This window comes from Moschus berezovskii, chromosome 5 (genome assembly GCF_049115385.1).
Source record: "Moschus berezovskii isolate FMDL1 chromosome 5, NW_MosBer_1.0, whole genome shotgun sequence".
Classification (NCBI taxonomy): Eukaryota; Metazoa; Chordata; class Mammalia; order Artiodactyla; family Moschidae; genus Moschus; species Moschus berezovskii.
This window is the reverse complement of record NC_142464.1, coordinates 110,379,087-110,402,782: the sequence shown is the minus strand read 5'-3', so window position 1 is coordinate 110,402,782 and position 23,696 is coordinate 110,379,087. Positions and strand designations below refer to the sequence as shown.

Genomic DNA, 23,696 nt, shown 5'->3' with positions numbered 1-23,696 from the left:
CCCCTTCTCCTCTTGCCTTCAATCTTTCCCACCATCAGGGTCTTTTCAAATGAGTCAGTTCTTTGCATCATGTGGCCAAAGTATTGGAGTTTTAGCTTCAGCATCAGTCCTTCCAGTGAATATTCAGGAATTATTTCCTTTAAGATTGACTGGTTGGATATCCTTGCAGTTCAAGGGACTCTCGAGAGTCTTCTCCAACACCACAGTTCAAAAGCTTCAATTCTTCGGCTCTCAGCTTTCTTTATAGTTCAGCTCTCACATCTACATGACTACTGGAAAAACCATAGCTTTGACTAGACAGACCTTTGTTGGTAAAGTGATGTCTCTGCTTTTTAATATGCTGTCTAGGTTGGTCATGGCTTTTCTTCCATGGAGCACGTATCTTTTAATTTCATGGCTGCAGTGGTTTCAAAATCTGCAGTGATTTTGGAGCCCAAAAAACTAACGTATCTCACTATTTCCATCTTTCCCCCATCTATTTGCCATGAAGTGATGGGACTAGATGTCATGATCTTTGTTTTCTGAATGTTGAGCTTTAAGCCAACTTTTTCATTCTCCTCTTTCATTTTCATCAAGAGGCTCTTTGGTTCTTCTTCACTTTCTGCCGTGAGAGTGGTGTCATCTGCATATCTGAGGTTATTGATATTTCTCCCAGCAATCTTGACTCAAGCTTCTGCTTCATCGAGCCTGGCATTTCGCATATTGTACTCTGCATGTAAGTTAAATAAGCAGGGTGACAATATACAGCCTTGAAGTGCACCTTTTCCTATTTGGAACCAGTCTGTTGTTCCATGTCCAGTTATAACTGTTGCTTTTTGACCTGCATATAGATTTCTTAGGAGGCAGGTCAGGTGGTCTGGTATTCCCATCTCTTTCAGAATTTTCCACAGTTTATTGTGATCTACACAGTCAAAGACTTTGTTGAAGTCAATAAAGAAAAAGTAGATGTTTTTGTGGAACTCTCTTGCTTTTTTGATGATCCAGCAGATTTTGGCAATTTGATCTCTGGTTCTTCTGCCTTTTCTAAATCCAGTTTGAACATCTGGAAGTTCACAGTTCACGTCCTGTTGAAGCCTGGTTTGGAGAATTTTTAGCATTACTTTGCTAGCATGTGAGATGTCTGCAATTGTGTGGTAGTTCGAACATTTTATATATATACTTTTTATTTTATTATATATATATTTTTACATATATATGTTTTATATATAGCAGTTCGTATATCACTCCCACTCTCCCAATTCATCCCAACCTCCCCTGTTCCTCCCCAGGTATTGTACATTTGTTGTCTACCTCTCTGTCTGTATTTCTGCTGTGCAAATAAATTAATCTGTACCATTTTGCTGGATTCCACATGTATATGGTCGTATATGATATTTGCTTTTCTCTGACTTATTTCAGTCTGTATGGAAATCATTTGGTCTATCCACAGCTCATATTCGTTGTAAATATGTATCATGTCTTCTTTATCCATTGCTCTGTTAATGTACGTTTAAAGTGCTTTCATGTCCTGGCTGTTGTAAACAGTGCCTCAATGAACACCGAACTTCACGTATCTTTTTGAATCATGATTTTCTCTGTGTATTCCCCAGGCAAAAGATTCAAGACACTTTTAGAAGCTAACAATAAACATGACTAGATTTGAGGTATAGGATGGTAGGATTCAAGATGACATACATATAGTAGTTGATCAATAAAATGTGTTAAATGAATGAATGACAATAATTTATGACTTGGATACTGAGTGATTCATTGTGCAATGACTTTGTCTTTATGATTAAAGATCCATGGAAAAATTTAGCTTCCAAGGAACAGTAAAGAAAATTTCCACTTTCAAGACAGGATTAAACTTTTTAGTGGTGTAAAGCTAATAAATTTGTGACCTAACAGCTGAGAAAGCTATAGAATAAGAAAAATAAAATGAGTTTAACTTCCTTATCAAGCCACTGGAATGTTGTTAAATTAAGTTTCAAAATTACACTCAGTTTGCATTATAATTACAGTTTGCATTATTAGCTTTTAAAATTTCCTCTGGTCACTTAGTGCTCTGGTATCTCTGAACAACATTCATGCTTTCCATATGTAACACATTATATATAATACCAAGCTTTGCACAGTGCAAGTTCTCAAGAGAAGTGTGTTGAATTACCTGTTTTGCATGTGGAAGTAGTTTTGTCTTGAATAAAGCAGTATGTGAAACTCTTTACAGGTAATTAAGACATGGTGATGGACAGGGAGGCCTGGCGTACTGTGATTCATGGGGTCGCAAAGAGTCGGACATGACTGAGTGACTGAACTGAACTGAACTGAAGACATGGTAAACTAGGTGATTTGCCCAAGGTCACTTGTCTTCCTAGTGTCAGAGTCAAGGTTGCTCTGAGCCCCGTTCACTTTCCATTGTTCCTGTGAGTTCTGTGACTTTCAGCAAAGACTGAATCTGATTAAGATACAAATCTGGGGTCCACTTTGATAACAATCCACAAATCTCTGTTCCTGTTCTTCAAAACCATAGCACATGATTTCTGTTCACAAAACATTATTTTCTCACAAGAAATAGATATCTTTAAAGGCTAAGAGGAAAGCACTTACTTTCTCTTGAATATTTTCTCTTCAGTTCAGTCACTCAGTCCTGTCTGACTCTTTGCGACCCCATGGACTGCAGCACACCAGGCCTCCCTGTCCATCACCAACTCCCGGAGTTTACTCAAACTCATGTCCATTGAGTCGGTGATGCCATCCAACCATCTCATCCTCTGTCGTCCCCTTCTCCTCCTGCCTTCGATCTTTCCCAGCATCAGGGTTTTTTCACATGAGTCAGCATTTTGCACCAGGTGGCCAAAGTATTGGAGTTTCAGCTTCAACATCAGTCCTTCCAATGAATATTCAGGACTGATTTCTTTTAGGATGGACTGGTTGGATCTCCTTGCTGTCCAAAGGACTCTTGCATCTATACAAATGAGGCACACGTAGGCAAATAACAAAACTTACCTTGATTACTGTGTAAGGAGTTAGAACAGAGGTCCTAATCTTGGCTACATGTTAGAATTATTCTGGGAACTTTGAAATATCCTGGTGCTGAGATCTTACTCCAGGCCAATCATATGAAAAACTCTGGGGGTGGAATTAAGGAATCAGCATTTTTAAAGTTCCCAGTTGATGTCAACGTGCAACCAAAGTTGACAGCCCCTGGGTGAGAGCCATTTGATAAAAATGGTGAACTTGGGCTTTTAGTTGTTTGCTTTTTGTTTTTTACAACCACAAGGTGGCAGTATGACAATACAGTGCACATACAGGCCCTTCTGTTGCAGGGACTTAGAAATTTGTATCAGTAATGCTAATTAATAGCATTTTGAGGGTTCCTCCAACTAGAGACAGCATTGACTTCTTCCCCCTGTCGTTCTCTCTTGCTTTGGTTGGTTAAGAAAACTTTATTTCAACAGGTTAAATTAGCAGGAACTGTTCTTTACCGTCTGAGCCACCAGGGAAGCTCCATATAATAAGCTATGCTGCTGCTGCTGCTAAGTCACTTCAGTCGTGTCCAACTCTGTGTGACCCCATAGACGGAAGCCCCCCAGGCTCCCCCGTCCCTGGGATTCTCCAGGCAAGAACACGGGAGTGGGTTGCCATTTCCTTCTCCAATGTGTGAAAGTGAAAAGTGAAGTCGCTCAGTCATGTCCAACCCTTAGCGACCCCATGGACTGCAGCCTACCAGGCTCCTCCATCCATGGGATTTTCTAGGCAATAGTACTGGAGTGGCATAGTTGAGTGGAAAATGCAAAAAGAAAAAGCAAACAGATTTTACATTCAGATAGATTTGGGTTTAATGCTGCCTGTGCTACTTACCAATAGACTGTTTAATCTCTTTGTGCTTTAATTGTATGCCTAAGAGGAGGATTGTTAATTGGACTAAATGAGGTAATGTGTGAAAATCAACTCTGTGTGAATGGTACTAGGATGGGGAAGATGTCAAGGACGACAATGAGAGAGCTGTGACAGAGTCAGTTACACAAAGTCCAGGAAAGCTCAGGATATGGTACTTTCTCACGTGTGGTCTTTTTCTGCATAGACATTTCTTCTTTCGTGGTGTGTGTCCCATCTTTCAATTTCCTCTGGTAATTATACTAATACAAATAAACATGCTCTCAGTTCAGTTCAGTTCAGTTCATTCGCTCAGTCATGTCCGACTCTTTGCGACCCCATGAATCACAGCATGCCAGGCCTCCCTGTCTGCCTTCATTTAAAGAATAAAGAATCAGTCATTATTTTTTAAAATACACCACTAACAATGGAAGTATCTTCCACCAATTTATAGTCAAGTTTCTGTAAAAAATTAGACTTTGTTCATAATTACTCTAGTTCACATCTCAAACCTTGAAATTGATACTTTTGAACTGTGGTGTTGGAGAAGACTCTTGAGAGTCCCTTGGAGTGTAAGGAGATCCAACCTGTCCATTCTAAAGGAGATCAGTCCTGAATATTCATTGGAAGGACTGATGCTGAAGCTGAAATGCCAATACGTTGGCCACCTGATAAAAAGAACTGACTCATTTGAAAAGACCCTGATTCTGGGAAAGATTGAAGATGGGAGGAGGAGGGGATGTCAGAGAATGAGATGGTTGGATGGCATCACCAACTCAATGGACATGAGTTCGAACAAGCTCTGGGAGTTGGTGATATACAGGGAGGCCTGGAATGCTGCAGGCCATGGGGTTGCAAATAGTAGGACAGGACTGAGCGAGTGAACTGAAGATCACCAGTGACTTCCTAAGGACCAAGTCTAAAGAAAATTGGCAGCTTGTGCATCTTTGACATTTGAATAGACTGTGAACACCCTCCTTCCTGATACATTCCCCACTTTGGGTTCAATTCCTGGGTCAGAAAGATCCTCTGGAGAAGGAAATGGCAACCCACTCCGGTATTCTTGTCTGGAAAGTCCCATGGGCAGAGGAGCCTGGTGGGCTACAGTCCATGGGGTCTCAAAAATCCAGACACGACTTACCGACTAAACAAATTAAACAAAATTTTTTTTCTGAAAACTTTATATTCCCTGTAGTACCAAGAGCAGTTCATTATCCACAATGAGATTCAATGTCCCTCTAACAGTCTTATAAAATTTACCACATTAATAAAAGTATAACAGCCCTATGACAACTATAAAAAATGACTAAACATAGTTATTTTTGAGAGTTACAATGTTTCTCTATTTTGTGACCTTACTATGCAATAAACAAGGATGTGGTGTCCAATCACCAAAAATATAATTGCCTCCAAAAGTAGACAATCCAGTGGCTCAGTGGTAAGGAGATGGAGGAGGAAGTGACACGGGTTCAATCCCTGGACTAGGAAGATCCCCTGGAGAAGGAAATGGCTACCCACTCCTGTATTCTTGCTGGGAAAAATCCCATGGACAGAGGAGCCTGGGGGGCTATAGTCCATAGGGGTGCAAAGAGTCAGACATGACTGAGCACAGCACTTGACCTTTGGAAAAGTAGACAAATGAAGTGAAGAGAAAGTGTTGGTCATGTCCAACTCTTTTCAACCCCATACACTGTAGCCCGCCAGGCTTCTCTGTCCATGGACTTCTCCAGCCAAAAATACTAGAATGGTTAGCCACTCCCTTCTCCAGGGGATCTTCCCAACCCGGGGATCCAACCCAGGTCTCCTGCGTTGTAGGCAGATTCTTTACCATCTGAGCCACCAGAAAGCCCAAGTAGACAAAGGGCAGCTTGTAATACTTACCAGTTGATTTTTTTATAATTGCTTAGACAAGTTTGAGGAAGTACATCTGTGCTCTTAAATAGAAATTAAACATTCTAATACTATAGATGAAGTAAATGCCCTTTAAAAGTCTTATGAGTTGAAAGTACTCTACAGTGAGGGAAAAAAGGTTAATAAAATCTGTCTTGGAAACCAATCTGATTAATTCTTCTTTTTTAAGTCATCTGGCACTGGGTCCTCAAGAAGGAGCTGAGAAGGTGATTCATGTGGAGATGATCATTTGAAGATGTGCTCTCAGGGGGCATCCTGTAAGGGAGGGAAGGAGGATGAACAGGGAAGAATGAATGACACAACATTTGGTGACCTTAACAAGAATTGTGTTGGTGCAGAAGTCAGACTGATAGTGTGAAAGCGTTAAGTGCGAAGTAAGAAATGAAGACTTTTGAGACTGAATAACACTGTTGCAAAGTATTTTCCAGGAGGTGGTGAAAAACTGAGACACTTTTGACAATTTGGATTTGAAGAGGGAGTCGTGTAGAGTGACTCCTAGGGACTTGGTTCAATCACCTGGGTGGAAAGTAATGCCGTGATTGAGAGGTGTGAAGTCGGGAAGAAAGAGCAATCAGTTTGGGGTGACAGGGGCTATGTCCAGCTCAAAATTCAACATGTGAATTTTGTGTTGCCAGTCTAAATGCCAATCTAAATATACTGCTAGATTTACAGATCTGGAGTTCAGGACGGCTGTGTGTAACAATGCGTAGAGTTGAAAGTCATTCATAGTAATTAAAGTTCATGCGGTGGGCAAGGAAGCCAAAGATTCCCCTGGAGAAAAGAAGTTAGGGCTATGGAAGAGGACTCCTGGGATCCCCAGTTCTAAGGGAAGAGAAAACAACTCAGACAGCAGTGGTGACTAGAGAATAGGAAAGGTGTCATCACAGTGATCAGTGCCTCATAGAACATATCAAACATTGTCATTAGCCAAAGAAACAAACATATCATTTAATGCTGTGTAAAAATTATTCAATATAAATGTTTATTTCCAGTCAGGAGGCTGAAATTTTAAGAAGTTATATTCCTCAAAAATTTTAAATACATTTGGAAAACTTACCTCTGTATGTGTTGAGTCAAGAAAATTTAAAATCAAAGTTTTCACATTTCTTTTGACAGGTTTTCTGATTTCATTTTGTACTAAAATTCACTTATCTTGGTTGAAGCCTTACCATAAATCATGCATGCTTTGGTAGCGCTCAGACTGCAAAAGTTAATAAGAAAAAACAAAGCATATTTCACTAGGACATAATATAAGTTTCTTTGATCCAGCTACTGAATTAATAGAGAATGCACACATAGAAAGACAATGCTATTTAAAGCTTTCATTGACATTTTCAACAAAAGAGCAAACATGCACAGAGAAAAAAGGTAGAACAAAACCATCCTGTATGCTGAATTGGGATAAAATAAGCAGAAAGCAAACACCAGCATCTTCATGATTGTCATATGGGCAGAACATGACTGATATGGAAAAAATGTTAATTCAGGGCTTAAAGATGAATACAAAGAACAGCTTAGTGCAATTTAGATCTTTCATATCTGGGTTCTTATGTGGAGAGATCCTGATGTTGGCCAGGGTATTGTAACAAAAAACCTTTTGGAATATGTATTGACTACTCAGGTGGTAATTGCCAGATCCAGTTACATGTATAGACTGACAGAAAATGGGAACAGAAACTAAAGTGGCATCCTTAAATTTGTCATTAATGAAAATCTTTTGTGACTGTTGAATTATTTTGTTTAACATTTCTTCAACTCTAAGAATTCTTCATTCCATTTTTTCTCATAAGAGATGATACATTTTGTTCGTAACTCTGCCACTAATTAACTCTATTCAGTTCAGTTCAGTCCCTCAGTTGGGTTCAACTCTTTGCAACAGCAGGGAATGCAGCACACCAGGCTTCCCTATTCATCACCAACTCTAGGAGCTTGCTCAAACTCATATACCTAGAGTCGGTGATGCCATCCAATCATCTCATCCTCTGTTAACTCTATTACATCCTCTATTAGCTCTATGACCATGAACAAATCACTTATGACCACCAAATTTTCATATTCTCATTGCAAATTAAATGAAGATGGCACTAGATAGTCTCTCAACCTTCTTCCATCACTAGCCTTCTACAAAGGTGTTGATAATAAGATTATCTTGAAGATTAAGGAAAGAAGAATTCATACATTTTACTCAGCTAAGAAAAGTGAAAGTTGCTCATTTATGTCTGACTCTTAAGGACCCCATGGACTGTCCATGGAATTCTCTAGGCCAGAATACTGGAATGGGTAACCTTTCCCTTCTCCAGGGGATCTTCCCAACCCAGAAATCAATCCCACGTCTACATTGCAGGCTGATTCTTTACCAACTGAGCTATCAGGGAAGCCCTACTCAGTTAGGAACTATTACTTAAACATATGATATAAAACCTTGAGTCTGTCACACAGAGTGAAGTAAGACAGGAAAAGGAAAACAAATACTGTATATTAGCACATGTATATGGGATCTGAGGGCTTCCCAGGTAGCTGAGTGGTAAAGAATCACCCTGCAATTCAGGAGACGTCGGTTTGATCCCTGGGTCAGGAAGATACCCTAGAGAAGGAAATGGCAACCCCCTCCAGTGTTCTTGCCTGGGAAATGTCAAAGACAGAGGAGCCTGACAGGCTACAGTTCATGGGGCTACAAAGACTTAGGCATCATTTAGCCACTAAACAGCAGCAGCAGCAGCATATAGAATCTAGAAAGATGGTACAGATGTACAGATGAATCTGTTTGCATGCCAGGAATAGAGACACAGATTTAGAAAATGGACATGTGGGCACAGAGGGGAAGTGTGAGAGGAACTGGGAGAGTAAGACTGGCATATATGCACTGCCGTGTGTACACTAGGCAGCTAGTAGGAAGCTGTTGTGTGGCACAGGGAGCTCAGCTCGGTGCTCTGTGATGATGGGTGGGAATGGGGGTGTGGGGGAGGGAGGTTCAAGAGGGAGGGGATATATGTATACTTATTGCTGATTCTTTTGAACTGCGGTGTTAAGACTCTTGAGAGTCCCTTGGACTGCAAGGAGATCAAACCAATCCATCCTAAAGGAAATCAGTCCTAAATATTCATTGGAAGGACTGATGCTGAAGCTGAAACTCCAATACTTTGGCCACCTGATGCAAAGAACTGACTCATTGGAAAGGACCCTGATGCTGGGAAGGGTGGAAGACAGGAGGACAAGGGGACAACATAGGATGAGATGGTTGGATGGCATCACCGACTCAATGGACATGAGTTTGAGCAAGCTCGGGAGTTGGTGATGGACAGGGAAGCCTGGTGTGCTGCAGTCCATGGGGTCACAAGGAGTCAGACACGACCGAGCGACTGAACTGATAGCTGATTCACATTGCTGTATAGCAGAAACCAAGACAACATTACAAAGCAATTATACTCCAATTAACAAAATGAAGTTGCAAGAGAGAGCAACTTGTACCTTAGGAGAATCAACTAGGAATTTAAATAGATGCTGATTAAAAAGATCTCTTCAGCAAGAAATCATGCCCAGCCAGAAGAACTCAAGAGATTGCCCCCCAAATCCCTACTCCTTAATTTCAATCTTATTATGTAGAAATGTACTCTTTTAGGTACTGTCTGGCAGTACTAATATCTGAGTTTTACTTCCCCAAAATGCAGAAAATGAAAGAAAATGCTGACATGTTAGGGTACAGCTGCAACTGCTGAGACTCCAGTAGTAGAAAAAAGCTGCAGTTCAGTAATTTTCTCCACCCTCCCAATTGTAGTATCCCTGACATCCCTAGGAGGCATATTTCAGCATTGCCCAGTAGGCTGCTCACATAATTGTCCTGCAGGCACTTCTGAGAGTGAAGGAGCTGAGGGCTATTAATGACTGCGAGGACAGCCAGCATACACGGTGACTGTGTTGGGCAAGCTGAGAAGTACAATCCTATGTATGCTTCAGAGAAAATCCCTCTATACTTATGTTTCTCTTTCTTGTTTTACAAAGATCCTAATTGAAATATTATTTAGATATTGTTTCATTATCCTTTATTTTAGATTCTTCTCAATTACTATTTGCTCTGAATCATTCTTCATATTCTTCAAGTTTTAATCAAAAGTCTATCATTAATTTAACTTTGTAACTTCAAGATGTTTTTCAAAAAGTTCTTTGAATCCTAGTTTCCTGATCCGAGGATTATTACACTGTATATAAAAGCCTAGTGTACAGTATCTTCTCAGAAAAAAAAATATGACTTCCCTTATTTAGATATAGAAAAGATAGAATTAGATATAGAAGAGTGATCTTCATTCATGAAGCCCTGCTTCCCAGGTGGCGCTATTGGAAAAGAACCCACTTGCCAATGTAGGAGACATAAGAGGCGCAGGTTCGATCCCTGGGTTGGGAAGATCCCCTGGAGAAGGGCATGGCAATCCACGTCACTATTCTTGACTGGAGAATCCCATGGACAGAGGAGCCTGGCAGGCTGCAGTCCATGGGTTTGCAAAGAGTTGGACGTGACTGAAGTGACTTAGCACACACAAAGATAGTTAAGGGAGCAGATCCAAGAGCATTGTAACTTTTTTCTTTAGTGTCACATGTCACAATCAATTCTGCAGTTCCTTTCTGTTTTATTCATATACCATATCCATGTTAGCATCGAGGATATTTCTTTTATATTGTTCCTGTCTTTCAGGTGCTGGCTCGTATTAATGTTCCCCACCAAGAATCTATCTGGATCTTTATGAGCATGAGGGCAGTTTTGAAGTTTGGAAACCTTGATGGTTTCAGAGGCATGCTTTCTATCATGCCTTTCTGGTGTTTTCAAAGCCAAAATCTTTATTTTATTTACAAGAAACTTCCAATTACTTCTCCTGTTTTGAAACCCTCCGGTCACTTCACCTCTGTAGTAGTATTCTCATTCTCCGTGTGTCTCTGAAAATGCTCCTTTCCCTCCTCTTGTTCCCCCCGCTGCCTCCTCCTTTAGCTCATCTTCCTCTGGCCAACCTTTACATTCTGGCATCTGACAGGGGTCCATCTTGGCCCGTGACTCTTTCTCCCTGCCTTGATTCAGCAAACTCCTCTTGCTGATACTCTCAAATTAATGTGTCTCTAGCCGACGGCATTTCTGTGAACATCATATTATATGTTTGATTATCAAATAACCATCTCTGCCCACATAACACTAAGGCTCATTTCTCTACAAATCTCATTTTCCTTTCTTTACTCTCTGTATTTCTAGTTGACTCCACCAGTATTGCTATTGTCTAGCTACTGTGCTTAGAAATCTGGGAGTCATTCTTTCCCATCACACACATTCCATAACAAAATTCAAGCAATTTGATTTATTAATATTTATTTGAACTGTGGTGCTGGAGAAGACTCTTGAGAGTCCCTTGGACTGCAAGGAGATCCAACCAGTCCATTCTAAAGGAGATCAATCCTGGGTGTTCATTGGAAGGACTGATGCTGAAGCTGAAACTCCAATACTTTGGACACCTCATGCGACGAGTTGACTCACTGGAAAAGTGTCTGATGCTGGGAAAGGTTGGGGGCGGGAGGAGAAGGGGACGACAGAGAATGAGATGGTTGGATGGCATCACCAACTCGATGGACATGAGTTTGAGTGAACTCCTGGAGTTGGTGATGGACAGGGAGGCCTGGCGTGCTGTGATTCATGGGGTCGCAAAGGATCAGACACGACTGAGCGACTGAACTGAACTGAACTGAAGGATCATTTTTTTATTTGATTTACAGAATTTTGTTGTTTACTGTCAAACCTCAATGTGAATCAGTCATAGGTATACGTATATCTCCTCCCTTTTGAACCTCCCTCTCCTCTCCCTCCCCATCCCACCCCAAGAATTAAGGATTCTTGACTCCACGTTTTCTGTTTATTTTTACCTTCTCCACCCCAGCCAGACCTTTTAGGGTTTTTTTCTAGATAGTGCAGCAGCTCTTTGACCCTTCTCTGTGATTCTAGTACTGTCTTTCTTTACCCTGGCCATACATTTGGCCATGCTGCTCTCTTTAATTTCTCAGTGGGTTCTCCCCCATTAGAAAGACGTCTTCATTTCAGTCATGGGAACTGAAACCATTCTTGATCCAGCCTTTCTCTGACCCGTCTGTCTCTCTAGGCTTGGCCCTCATGTCCCTTCTGATCACATAAGTTATAGTTTGTGACGACAGATGCTTCTATTCTCTTGCTGTGTGTGTACCTGAGCAGAAAAACACGCTCACAGACTATCACTGCCACAGTCACCACCACCACCATCCTCAGAACCACATCCTCAGCACCACCATCCTAAGCACCACCGTCCCCACCACCAAAATCCTCAGCACCATCACCACCCTCAGCACCACCACCATCCTCAGACCACCGTCCTCAGACCACCATCCTCAGCACCACCACCGTCCTCAACACCACTGTCCTCACCACCACCATCCTCAGCACCACCATCCTCAGCACCACAACCCTCAGCACCACCATCCTCAGCACCACCACCCTCAGCACCACCATCCTCAGCACCACCACCCTCAGTACCACCGCCCTCAGCACCACCGTCCTCAGCACCACCACCCTCAGCACCACCATCCTCAGTACCACCGTCCTCACCACCACCGTCCTCAGCACCACCATCCTCAGAACCACCATCCTCAGAACCACCATCCTCAGAACCACATCCTTAGCACCACTGTCCTCACAACCACGCCATTCTCAGCACCACCATCCTCAGCACGACCATCCTCAGCACCACCATCCCCACCACCACCGTCCTCACCACCACACCATCCTCAGCACCACCGTCCTCAGCACCACCACCATCTTCACACCACCATCCTTAGAACCACCGTCCTCAGCACCACCACCCTCAGCACCACCATCCTCAGCACCACCGTCCTCACCACCACAGTCCTCACCACCACCGTCCTCAACACCACCGTCCTCAGCACCACCACCGTCCTCACCACCACCGTCCTCACCACCACTGTCCTCAGCACCACACCATCCTCAGTACGACCATCCTCAGCACCACCATCCTCAGCACCACACCATCCTCAGCACCACCATCCTCAGCACCACCACCCTCAGTACCACCGTCCTCACCACCACCGTCCTCAACACCACCGTCCTCAGCACCACCACCCTCAGCACCACCATCCTCAGCACCACCACCCTCAGTACCACCGCCCTCAGCACCACCATCCTCAGTACCACCATCCTCAGACCACCACCCTCAGCACCACCACCCTCACCACCACCGTCCTCAGCACCACCGTCCTCAGTACCACACCATCCTCAGCACCACCGTCCTCAGCACCACCACCCTCAGCACCACCGCCCTCAGCACCACCGCCCTCAGCACCACCGTCCTCAGCACCACCACCGTCCTCAGCACCACCACCGTCCTCAGCACCACCATCCTCAGCACCACCACCCTCACCACCACCGTCCTCACCACCACCGTCCTCACCACCACCGTCCTCAACACCACCGTCCTCAGCACCACCACCCTCAGCACCACCATCCTCAGCACCACCACCCTCAGTACCACCGCCCTCAGCACCGCCCTCAGCACCACCACCCTCAGCACCACCACCCTCAGTACCACCACCCTCACCACCACCGTCCTCACCACCACCGTCCTCACCACCACCGTCCTCAGCACCACACCATCCTCAGTACCACCATCCTCAGACCACCACCCTCAGCACCACCACCCTCACCACCACCGTCCTCAGCACCACTGTCCTCAGTACCACACCATCCTCAGCACCACCGTCCTCAGCACCACCACCCTCAGCACCACCGCCCTCAGCACCACCATCCTCAGCACCACCGCCCTCAGCACCACCGTCCTCAGCACCACCACCGTCCTCAGCACCACCACCGTCCTCAGCACCACCACCGTCCTCAGCACCACCACCCTCAGCACCACCGCCCTCAGCACCACCATCCTCAGCACCACCGCCCTCAGCACCACCGTCCTCAGCACCACCACCGTCCTCAGCACCACCACCGTCCTCAGCACCACCACCGTCCTCAGCACCACCACCCTCAGCACCACCACCCTCACCACCACCGTCCTCAGCACCACCGCCCTCACCACCACCGTCCTCAGCACCACCGCCCTCAGCACCACCATCCTCACCACTACCGTCCTCACCACCACCATCCTCACAATACCATCCTCAGCACCACCGTCCTCAGCACCACCATCCTCAGAACCACATCCTTAGCACCACTGTCCTCACAACCACGCCATTCTCAGCACCACCATCCTCAGCAAGACCATCCTCAGCACCACCATCCCCACCACCACTCTCACCACCACACCATCCTCAGCACCACCACCATCTTCACACCACCATCCTCAGCACCACCGTCCTCAGCACCACTGTCCTCACCACCACCATCCTCAGCACCACCGTCCTCACCACCACCGTCCTCAGCACCACCACTCTCAGCACCACCACCACTCTCACCACCACCGTCCTCAGCACCACCACCATCGTCAGCACCATTCTCAGTACCACCACCATCCTCAGCACCACCACCCTCAGCACCACCGTCCTCAGCACCACCGTCCTCAGCACCACCGTCCTCAGAACCACATCCTTAGCACCACTGTCCTCACAACCATGCCATTCTCAGCACCACCATCCTCAGCAAGACCATCCTCAGCACCACCATCCCCACCACCACTGTCCTCACCACCACACCATCCTCAGCACCACCGTCCTCAGCACCACCACCATCTTCACACCACCATCCTTAGAACCACCGTCCTCAGCACCACCATCCTCAGCACCACTGTCCTCACCACCACCGTCCTCAGCACCACCATCCTGAGCACCACCATCCTGAGCACCACCATCCTCACCGCCACTGTCCTCAGCACCACCGTCCTCACCACCACCACCCTCAGCACCACCATCCTCAGCACCATCACCCTCAGCACCACCACCCTCAGCACCACCACCACTCTCACCACCACCGTCCTCACCACCACCATCCTCAGCACCATCGTCCTCACCACCACCACCCTCAGCACCACCATCCTCAGCACCACCACCCTCAGCACCACCACCACTCTCACCACCACCGTCCTCATCACCACCACCATCCTCAGCACCACCGTCCTCAGCACCACCACCATCCTCAGCACCACCGTCCTCAGCACCACCACCATCCTCAGCACCACCATCCTCAGTACCACTGTTGTCAGCACCACCATCATTCTTACCACCACCGTCCTCAGCACCACCACTGCCACAGTCACCAGCACCACCATCCTCAGCACAATCTTCATTCTGTTTTCTAGATTCTGTGACCTAGGGTCATCTTTTTCTTTTCCTCACTTTAACTTGTGAATATCCAATTATTTGGATCGTACCAAACTAGAACAAGTGTTATCTATTCCAAGAAGCAAAAGGTTTTGCTTAAGGTTTCTTCACTCTGGTCCCATATACCACCTACGCATTTCTTTTATTTTTCTTGTATGTTTTTCACCTGTTTTGGATAAGTCTTACCCTGCTAAATTCTGAGTTCCTTGAAGTCAGCAGTCACGTTATTCACTTTCAAAATATCGATTTCTAATATAGCCTAGCATACATATACTGGGTGCTCCAAACCTTTATTGACTGAATGACTTTAATAAATGAGTGAGTCAATCCCAATATCTACTGACTCATAGTTACTTGTATTTGGCCATGTGTTTATCTAATTTAACTGAAACCATTTGTACCTGTATATATGGTGTCATTAATATGAAACACATTTAATCCATATTAACTTATGACATGCAATCTATATGAATTCCTAAAAGAATTTAAAACAGGTAAGCAGAGTTCGAATCTTCCAGAGGAAAGAAATCATCAGTCTCTTGAAGAATATGCAAAAACATGCAAGATATAAGCCCTAATATCCCTCCATAGATTATTCTTAATCTCTTCTCATCCTTAATTTTCTCACATCTCAATTTATTTGAATCTACTAAACTTTCTTAAAATACTCTGTGGGGCACTTCTCATGATACCCACTCCTCATTTCCTTTTTATTTAGAATGTTACCTGGCAAGAGAGAATCCTTCCTGTTTAGTAAGGTGGGGAAAGGGAACAACAGAACAATAGACCCCTAGCTTCATTTAACAGGGAAAGGCAGGGGCTGTATGGACCACTGCGTGCTGATGATAGCTGTCTGATCACATGCATATGTATGTTGGAATATGACATTACTCTTTTTGGATTATTGGTCAGTTACTATTTTATATTGTTACGTAGAAACATCTTTATGTGAAGTACCCTTCCACTGCAGGTAATCAGATCCCCTCTTTTAAAACAGACAAACACTGAACATGTTGCCCTTTCAACTGTAGTGCTAATGCAGGTGTGATGAAAGCAGTCCTCTTGGTTTGTTGAAAAGGAACATGTTGGACTCAGTACTCTGCTTTCTTTCTTTGTAGTTTGCAGTGAGAGTGTAATACTTCATGCTTGCTACATCAGCAACTGTGATCTGCTGAAGCTCCAAGGAAAACCTCTCTCAGTTTTGTTGCAAAGAGAATCTGGCATTTATGAGTTTTGGCAGGAAATAGACTCCTGAGCTGTGTTCAGTTTTGAAACTTGAAAAATCCACTGCTTGGAGAAGTCAGCCACAAAGGATCCTGAACTGAGTTTATTGTTAGAAGAAGCACCAACAATGCACAGAGTTCGGGGGTGCGGGGTGTAGGGGGGAGTAGGGGGCTCTGAGAGCTTGTGTGCATCCCTGCTGGGGGCTTGGGCAGGGCTCACTTAGAGAAGACCTCACCATGGCTTTATGTAAGCTCGGTAAGAGGCAAAGCAGAAAACCTGCTGCTTGGGAAGAGTTTGGCTTTGCATTAGCTTACTTAGATGACATTTTCACAAATTATCAAAAAAAAACCTTATTTTACTCATGTGCTTGTTAAATCATCATATTTCTATAACTGGTGCATGTGTGCTTAGTCCCTCGGTGGTGTCCGACTCTTTGCGACCCCATGGACTGTAGCCCATCAGTGTCCTCTGTCCATGGGAATTCTCCAGGCAAGAATACTGCAGTGGGTTGGCATGCCCTCCTCCAGGGGTCTTCCCAACCCAGGGATCAAGCCCAGACCTCTCGCATTGCAGGAGGATTCTTTACTGTGTGAGCCAGCGGGGAATCACAGTAGCTGGTTTAAAACCTTCTGTCCCAGTAGCAATTGTAGATTTTGAAGGAATGTCTGACCTCATCAGTAGTTGTTTCTCAGAAATTCCATATGGAGTTAAGCTGCCCCGTGACAACTGGTCAAAGTCTTTATTTTCATATCCAGCGCCTTCTGTGATATGTGACACCGACCCAGCATACTAAGACTAAGGGGGTTGTTCCTGTCTGTTATGATGCAAGCTGCCAGAGATTCTGCACACAGTGAAGAAGAACCACGTGATACTAGGGTGCCGCCCACAGGTCAAAGACCCTTCCACAGAAGCTGGAAACTTTCTCTGAAGATCTTGTCCAAAGTCTTCCTATGATAGCCCTTGTGAGGAAGGCTGTCCTCAAAATGAATAAGCTTCCCAGGTGGCTCAGCAGTAAAGAATCTGCATGCCAATGCAGGAGATGTAGGAGATGTGCGTTCAAACCCTAGGTCGAGAAGATCCCCTGGAGTAGGAAATGGCAACCCATTCCAGCATTATTACCTGGAAAATTCCATGAATAGAGAAGCCTAGTGGACTACAGTCCATGGAGTCCCAAAGAGATACAACTGAGCTACTGAACGTGCACACACGTCCTAATAGACCTGAGTCACTTTATTGAGCAACTGTTCAGTTCAGTTCAGTCGCTCAGTCGTGTCCGACTCTTTGCGACCCCATGAATCACAGCACGCCAGGCCTCCTTGTCCATCACCAACTCCCGGAGTTCACTCAAACTCATGTCCATCGAGTTGGTGATGCCATCCAGCCATCTCATTCTCTGTCGTCCCCTTCTCCTCCTGCCCCCAATCCCTCCCAGCATCAGAGTCTTTTCCAGTGAGTCCACTCTTCGCATGAGGTGGCCAAAGTATTGGAGTTTCAGCTTTAGCATCAGTCCTTCCAATGAACACCCAGGACTGATCTCCTTTAGAATGGACTGGTTGGATCTCCTTGCAATCCAAGGGACTCTCAAGAGTCTTCTCCAACACCACAGTTTAAAAGCATCAGTTCTTTGGCGATCAGCTTTCTTCACAGTCCAACACTCACATCCATAACATGACCACAGGAAAAACCATAGCCTTGACTAGACGGACCTTGGTTGGCAAAGTAATGTCTCTGCTTATTAATATGCTATCTAGGTTGGTTATAACTTTCCTTCCAAGGAGTAAGCATCTTTTAATTTCATGGCTGCAATCAGCATCCGCAGTGATTTTGGAGCCCAAAAAAATAAAGTCTGACACTGTTTCCACAGTTTCCCCAACTATTTCCCATGAAGTGATGGGACCAGATGCCATGATCTTAGTTTTCTGAATGTTGAACTTCAAGCCAACCTTTTCACTCTCCTCTTTCACTTTCATCAAGAGGCTTTTGAGTTCCTCTTCACTTTCTGCCATAAGGGTGGTGTCATCTGCATATCTGAGGTTATTGATATTTCTCCCGGCAATCTTGATTCCAGCTTGTGCTTCTTCCAGCCCAGCGTTCCTTATGATGTACTCTGCATATAAATTAAATAAGCAGGGTGACAATATACAGCCTTGACGTACTCCTTTTCCTATTTGGAACCAGTCTTTGTTCCATGTCCAGTTCTAACTGTTGAGCAACTGTTAGTTTCTTATAGAAAGCTTGCTGCTTTTAGAGCATTGGACAGCGTGAATTCTGGGGCCCCTGTCTCATGACATCAGATGTTTGCAGCTCTTTTTTTTTTTTCCACTGAAGCCATTGTTGGCCAATATACCTTCTTCTCTCTTCACCTCTTTCTCCAAGAGGTTTTTTTTTTCTTTCCCTCTTCCTTGAGCTGAATTGGAGCTACCATGTCACCATGATAGAATTCCCTAGGTCGAAGATTTGGGAGGAGGAGGTTAAGGAATCTGTCTGAGATCTCCTTCCTAAAAGGCACCTCACTTTGTGAAAATTTCTCCTTTTCCATATCCAAATTTCTCAGAGCAAGAGGAATGCATATATTAGGCTAAAAGTTCTATCATATCCTTTTCCTAGAGAGGGTTAACTCGGGCCACTCAGGGGTCCAAGGTGAGTGAACTTTGAACCCCTCTAGAGAACTGGCAGTTGCTTCTTCCTGAGGGGAGGAAATATCTTAAACCATTTAAATATAGGGCACCCAGCTATGTGTAAAAATGTCTTATGATGCTTCAAAAAAATGAAAATTGATTAGGTCTAAATATTCCTTTATGCTGGAGGTTAGTACTACGGTCCGTTGAGAGGCATTGAAGACTCTTCTTCACAAGAGTCTAAAAATGGAACAGAATCTTATCAGTCTGGGATAACTTTAGTAGGGTTCTGTTAGAGGGCTAGTGAATGGACAAAATGCAACTTCTGGGTCCTTGTTATCAAGTGTCTTGTTTGCTTTCTAAAGAGAGTGAGTGCATGCATGCTCAGTTGTTTCCAACTCTTTGCGACCCCATGAGGCTCCTCTGTAAAGGGGATTATCCCGGCAAGATACTGGAGCAGGTTGCCATTTCCAAACTGAACATTAATGGGTAACACTTAAGTTCTGAATCAGAAGATTTTGCAAAGTGAGCTCTTGGGTTTTGGATTCTGCTGCCTTATTTGTTAGCAGCAAATATTGGCAGATAAATGAATTCTTCATAAGTTTGTTGGGGCAATTTAAACTTCTTCACCACTGTAATTACTCCACAATTTATATGAGATTCCGATCACCCCTAAAATCAGTGAATAGCAAGATATTCTCCTGCACTGTAAGAGTTTATTTTTAGACTATTATAGAAAAGTTATTGTCTGTTTGTTTTTTTCCCCCACAGCCCCCACCTCAGATATACGACAAACAGCTGGATGAAAGAGAACACACCATTGAAGAATGGAAAGGTGATTCTACTGCTTAATTAAGTGCACTTTTTCTTTTGTTTAAACTCAGAAAATATTTTTAAGTCTTTTCCTTTTAAAATGCTTCAGTAACAGATGGTTTTCTAGGGGCTATCCTCTTAGACCATTTTCAAAACTCCTAAACTTCATCTTTCCATACTAATAGCAATATTACATTTACTGAAGGATGAAAGGAATTAATTACTGACACATTTTAAAAAATAGTTCAGTTCAGTTCAGTTCAGTTGCTCAGTCATGTCCGACTCTCCGCGACCCCATGAATCACAGCACGCCAGGCCTCCCTGTCCATCACCAACTCCCGGAGTTCACTCAAACTCATGTCCACAGAGTCGGTGATGCCATCCAGCCATCTCATTCTCTGTCGTCCCCTTCTCCTCCAGCCCCCAACCTTTCCCAGCATTCCTCATTGTCAAAATATTTGTCATGGTACAAGTCAAGCTTTAATTCAAAATTTCAGAATTAAACATTCTAAGTTTGTATCACATTAAATGGATAATGTTATGCCTGAGATGGGTTTAGGCATTATAAAATAAAAGAGTGAATATGTGAATTCACTCACTCAATTTATAGGACTTGAGAATTTAAATGAAAATGTATGCTATTCAAGCAGCTTATTTCTCATTTAAAGTAAGAAAACAGTGAGTGAATATATTAATTACTGTTTTTTTTTCAACAAAACTTTTCCAAACACATACTGTATGGTCAAGATCATACTCAGGATGAAACAAAAGAGAGAAGAATTGCTAAACTAGTTAAAATAGCCACAAAGTAGAATAAATATGAATAAACTAAATGCAGTTTATAACAAATGGTTAGCTCAAAATGAGGAGGAAGAGAAAGGGTACATCAGAAGGAACAAAATGTTTGAGCTACCTTGAATTAGTAATTCTAAGTTGGGAAAATAAAAAATATAGGAAAATACTAGAATGAAAATATAAGAGGAAACCAAAGGGTAAGAATGAGTAAAATGTGCCATAAAGATAGTAAGGAGAATCCACTCTTCAAGAGATCATATTGGAGAGAATGGAAAAATAAGCTCATATAAACAGTAGATCAAATTTTAAAAATGATAGACAGAAAAAGACTTGATCTAAATAAGGACCAGAGCACACTCAAAGGTTCATGATTAGGTAAGTGATAGGTGTAAGTATCACTCAAGGAGGACAGACTCAATTCTGAAAACTGGAGAAATACCTGTGAAGGATGGTGATTCTGTTAATTGTAAGCCATTGCAAAGCAGGAATGAATTGCATAGAGTAATTTTTAGCTAAAAGGGATAAAGTAAAAACAAATGAGCAGAGACACATTTTTATTTCTAGCAATGAAAAAGCCAGAAATGGATGCCAGTTTGGAAATGAGAGTAATAATTTTTTTAATGTTGGATTTTAGGCAAGTTTAGTTTTACAAATTGAAAATTTGAGCCTGGAAAAAAGATGAAGTAAGAGTTGGAAATGGATAGAAAGTAATATTTTCAAGTCATAAGAATATGTGCATCTCTTAGGGAGAGAACATAAAAGAGAAATGGATGTTCAAAACTAAGGCATTAAAATCCATAAGAGATAAAAGTCAGAATGCATCAGAAATTCCCCAAAGAATTCAGAAATGTGTATTCTACATACATTGATTTGGTCAAATGCACTGTTGAGCACCTCTGTTTGCCAGGCTTTGTGCTTTTGCAAGAAAATAGGGTTTCCCAGGTGGCTCAGTGGTAAGGAATCCACCTGCCAATGCAGGGGAGTGAGTGAGTGAAGTCACTTCGTCGTGTCCGAATCTTTGCGACCCCATGGACTGTAGCCTACCAGGCTCCTCCATCCGTGGGATTTTCCAGGCAAGAATACTGGAGTGGGTTTCCATTTCCTTCTCCAGAAGATCTTCCTGACCCAGGGATTGAACCCAGGTCTCCTGCATTGTAGGCAGATGCTTTACCATCTGAGCTACCAGGGAAGTCCTATATGCAGGGGACTCAGGTTCAATTCCTGCGTTGGAAAGATTCCTTAGAGGAGGAAATGGCAATCCACTTCAGGTATTCTTGCCTGGAAAATTCCATGGACAGAGGAGCCTGGCAGGCTACAGTTCATGGGGTTACAAGGAGTTGGACAGGACTGAGCATGTAAAAATAGAAGAGTAAAAAATTCCACTTGATTTGTAATTGACTCAATCCCATCAAAATGTTATTATTTGTTATTAATGACTTTTTCTTTGGGTTAAGGAGAAAACTGACTTTTATAACACTGATAACTTTGTTACAGAACTTATCTATAAGGAAGTAATGAACTCGGAAGAAAAGACGAAGAATGGCGTTGTGAAAGGACAGCCTTCTCCTTCAGGTACTCACTCTCAATGAATAGCCAATAAACCAGTACTTGCATATTTTTCTTGGCTTTAAGGAGAGATTGCAGTCAATAAGATTGCTTATCAAGCATATGAACCATTGTCACCTGTTTCCCTCTAATGATTTCAGTCTCATTACTTTTGATGGTTCAGTTCAGTTCAGTTCAGTTCAGTCGCTCAGTCGTGTCCGACTCTCCGCGACCCCATGAATCACAGCACGCCAGGCCTCCCTGTCCATCACCAACTCCCGGAGTACACTCAAACTCATGTCCACAGAGTCAGTGATGGCATCCAGCCATCTCATTCTCCGTCGTCCCTTTCTCCTCCCGCCCCCAACCTTTTATTCTGACTATAATGGTTTAGCATGGGTTCTTTCAGAACTTCCAAGGAATCTTGAAGAAATATTAGCATAAGCTGATTAAAGGGTGTCTGCTCCTCATCCAAATTCAGAGCCATAATGCCCTCTTGACCACCAAATCAGTGTGGAGTTGAGGAATCCCTCCAGTCAAAACCTTTTCCATCACTCACTCTTGAGGTTTCCTCTTCCTAAGGCTGATATGACAGTAGTTGAAGCCTTAACCACAATGGGGTCCAATTAAAGTCAGCACAGAAAAATCTTTCCATTTGCAATCTACAAAATATAACACACATTGGTACATATGCATGGGCTTCCCAGTGGTGAAGAACCTGCCTGCCAACACAGGAGACATAAGAGACACAGGTTCAATCCCTGGATCAGGAAGATCCCCTGGAGGAGGGCATGACAACCCACTCCCTCTTCTTGCCTGGAGAATCCCATTGACAGAGGAGCCTGGTGGGCCACAGTTCATAGGGTTACAAAGAGCTATATATAACTGAAGCAACTTAGCATGCACACATGTAATACACATTTTTTACTGAGCTCACCAATGAGCTTTAGGATGACTTGAGATAATTTACTTACACTTTTTAATGCCAATATATTTTTCCTAAGACTGATGTTCTGAATAGAAAGAGAATATAGAAATAGTTTTAGAAAATGTAATGACTTTATCATCAGCTTTAAACAACACTCAGATCATGCTGACAAAACTGTAGGCTGCAAATTATTACCTTAGAGAAAAGTAGATTTGGTGTCCTACTTTTGATATATAGTTTTTCCCATGCAATTTAAATCATTTCAGGAAACAAAATAGGATGAGTGAATCAATTCCTCCTTCTGATATTACTCTTTAACAAGTTTGCAACCCACAACTACTGTGATACCCAAACAGATGCTGTTCAGTTATGACATGTTTTTCTCACCTCTTGACTTAGGGAAATGTCCAATTCTATGTCAAATCTTTCCTTTCATCAAAGAAGGTTAAAGGAATCATTGGAGTTGGTTGTCTGCCCACCCTATTTATTCAACCTAGCCTCTATATTGATACAAGTCTGTAGAAGCTGCTTCCTACTTACCTGCCTGTTCTATCTGCTGCTGATTAAAGAGCCCAGAGATTGAATCTAACAGCAAGATGCCACTTGCTAAGGCAGAAAGACTCCCTGACTTAAGAATTATCATAATGGTCAGAATTCTTTTTCCTGTA

The 23,696-nt window shown here is 43.4% G+C and overlaps 1 protein-coding gene across 3 annotated transcripts in view; it reads left to right on the top strand.

Annotated features, from left to right (window-relative positions):
* MAPK10 (mitogen-activated protein kinase 10) overlaps window positions 1–23,696 on the top strand; it is a 195,086-nt gene that overhangs the window by 154,708 nt on the left and 16,682 nt on the right. For all 3 annotated transcript variants that reach the window (XM_088836102.1, XM_088836100.1, XM_088836101.1), the window contains 2 exons: window positions 19,719–19,782; window positions 22,050–22,127. In XM_088836102.1, the coding sequence (XP_088692228.1) occupies window positions 19,719–19,782; window positions 22,050–22,127 (142 nt within the window). The remainder of the gene's footprint in view (window positions 1–19,718; window positions 19,783–22,049; window positions 22,128–23,696) is intronic.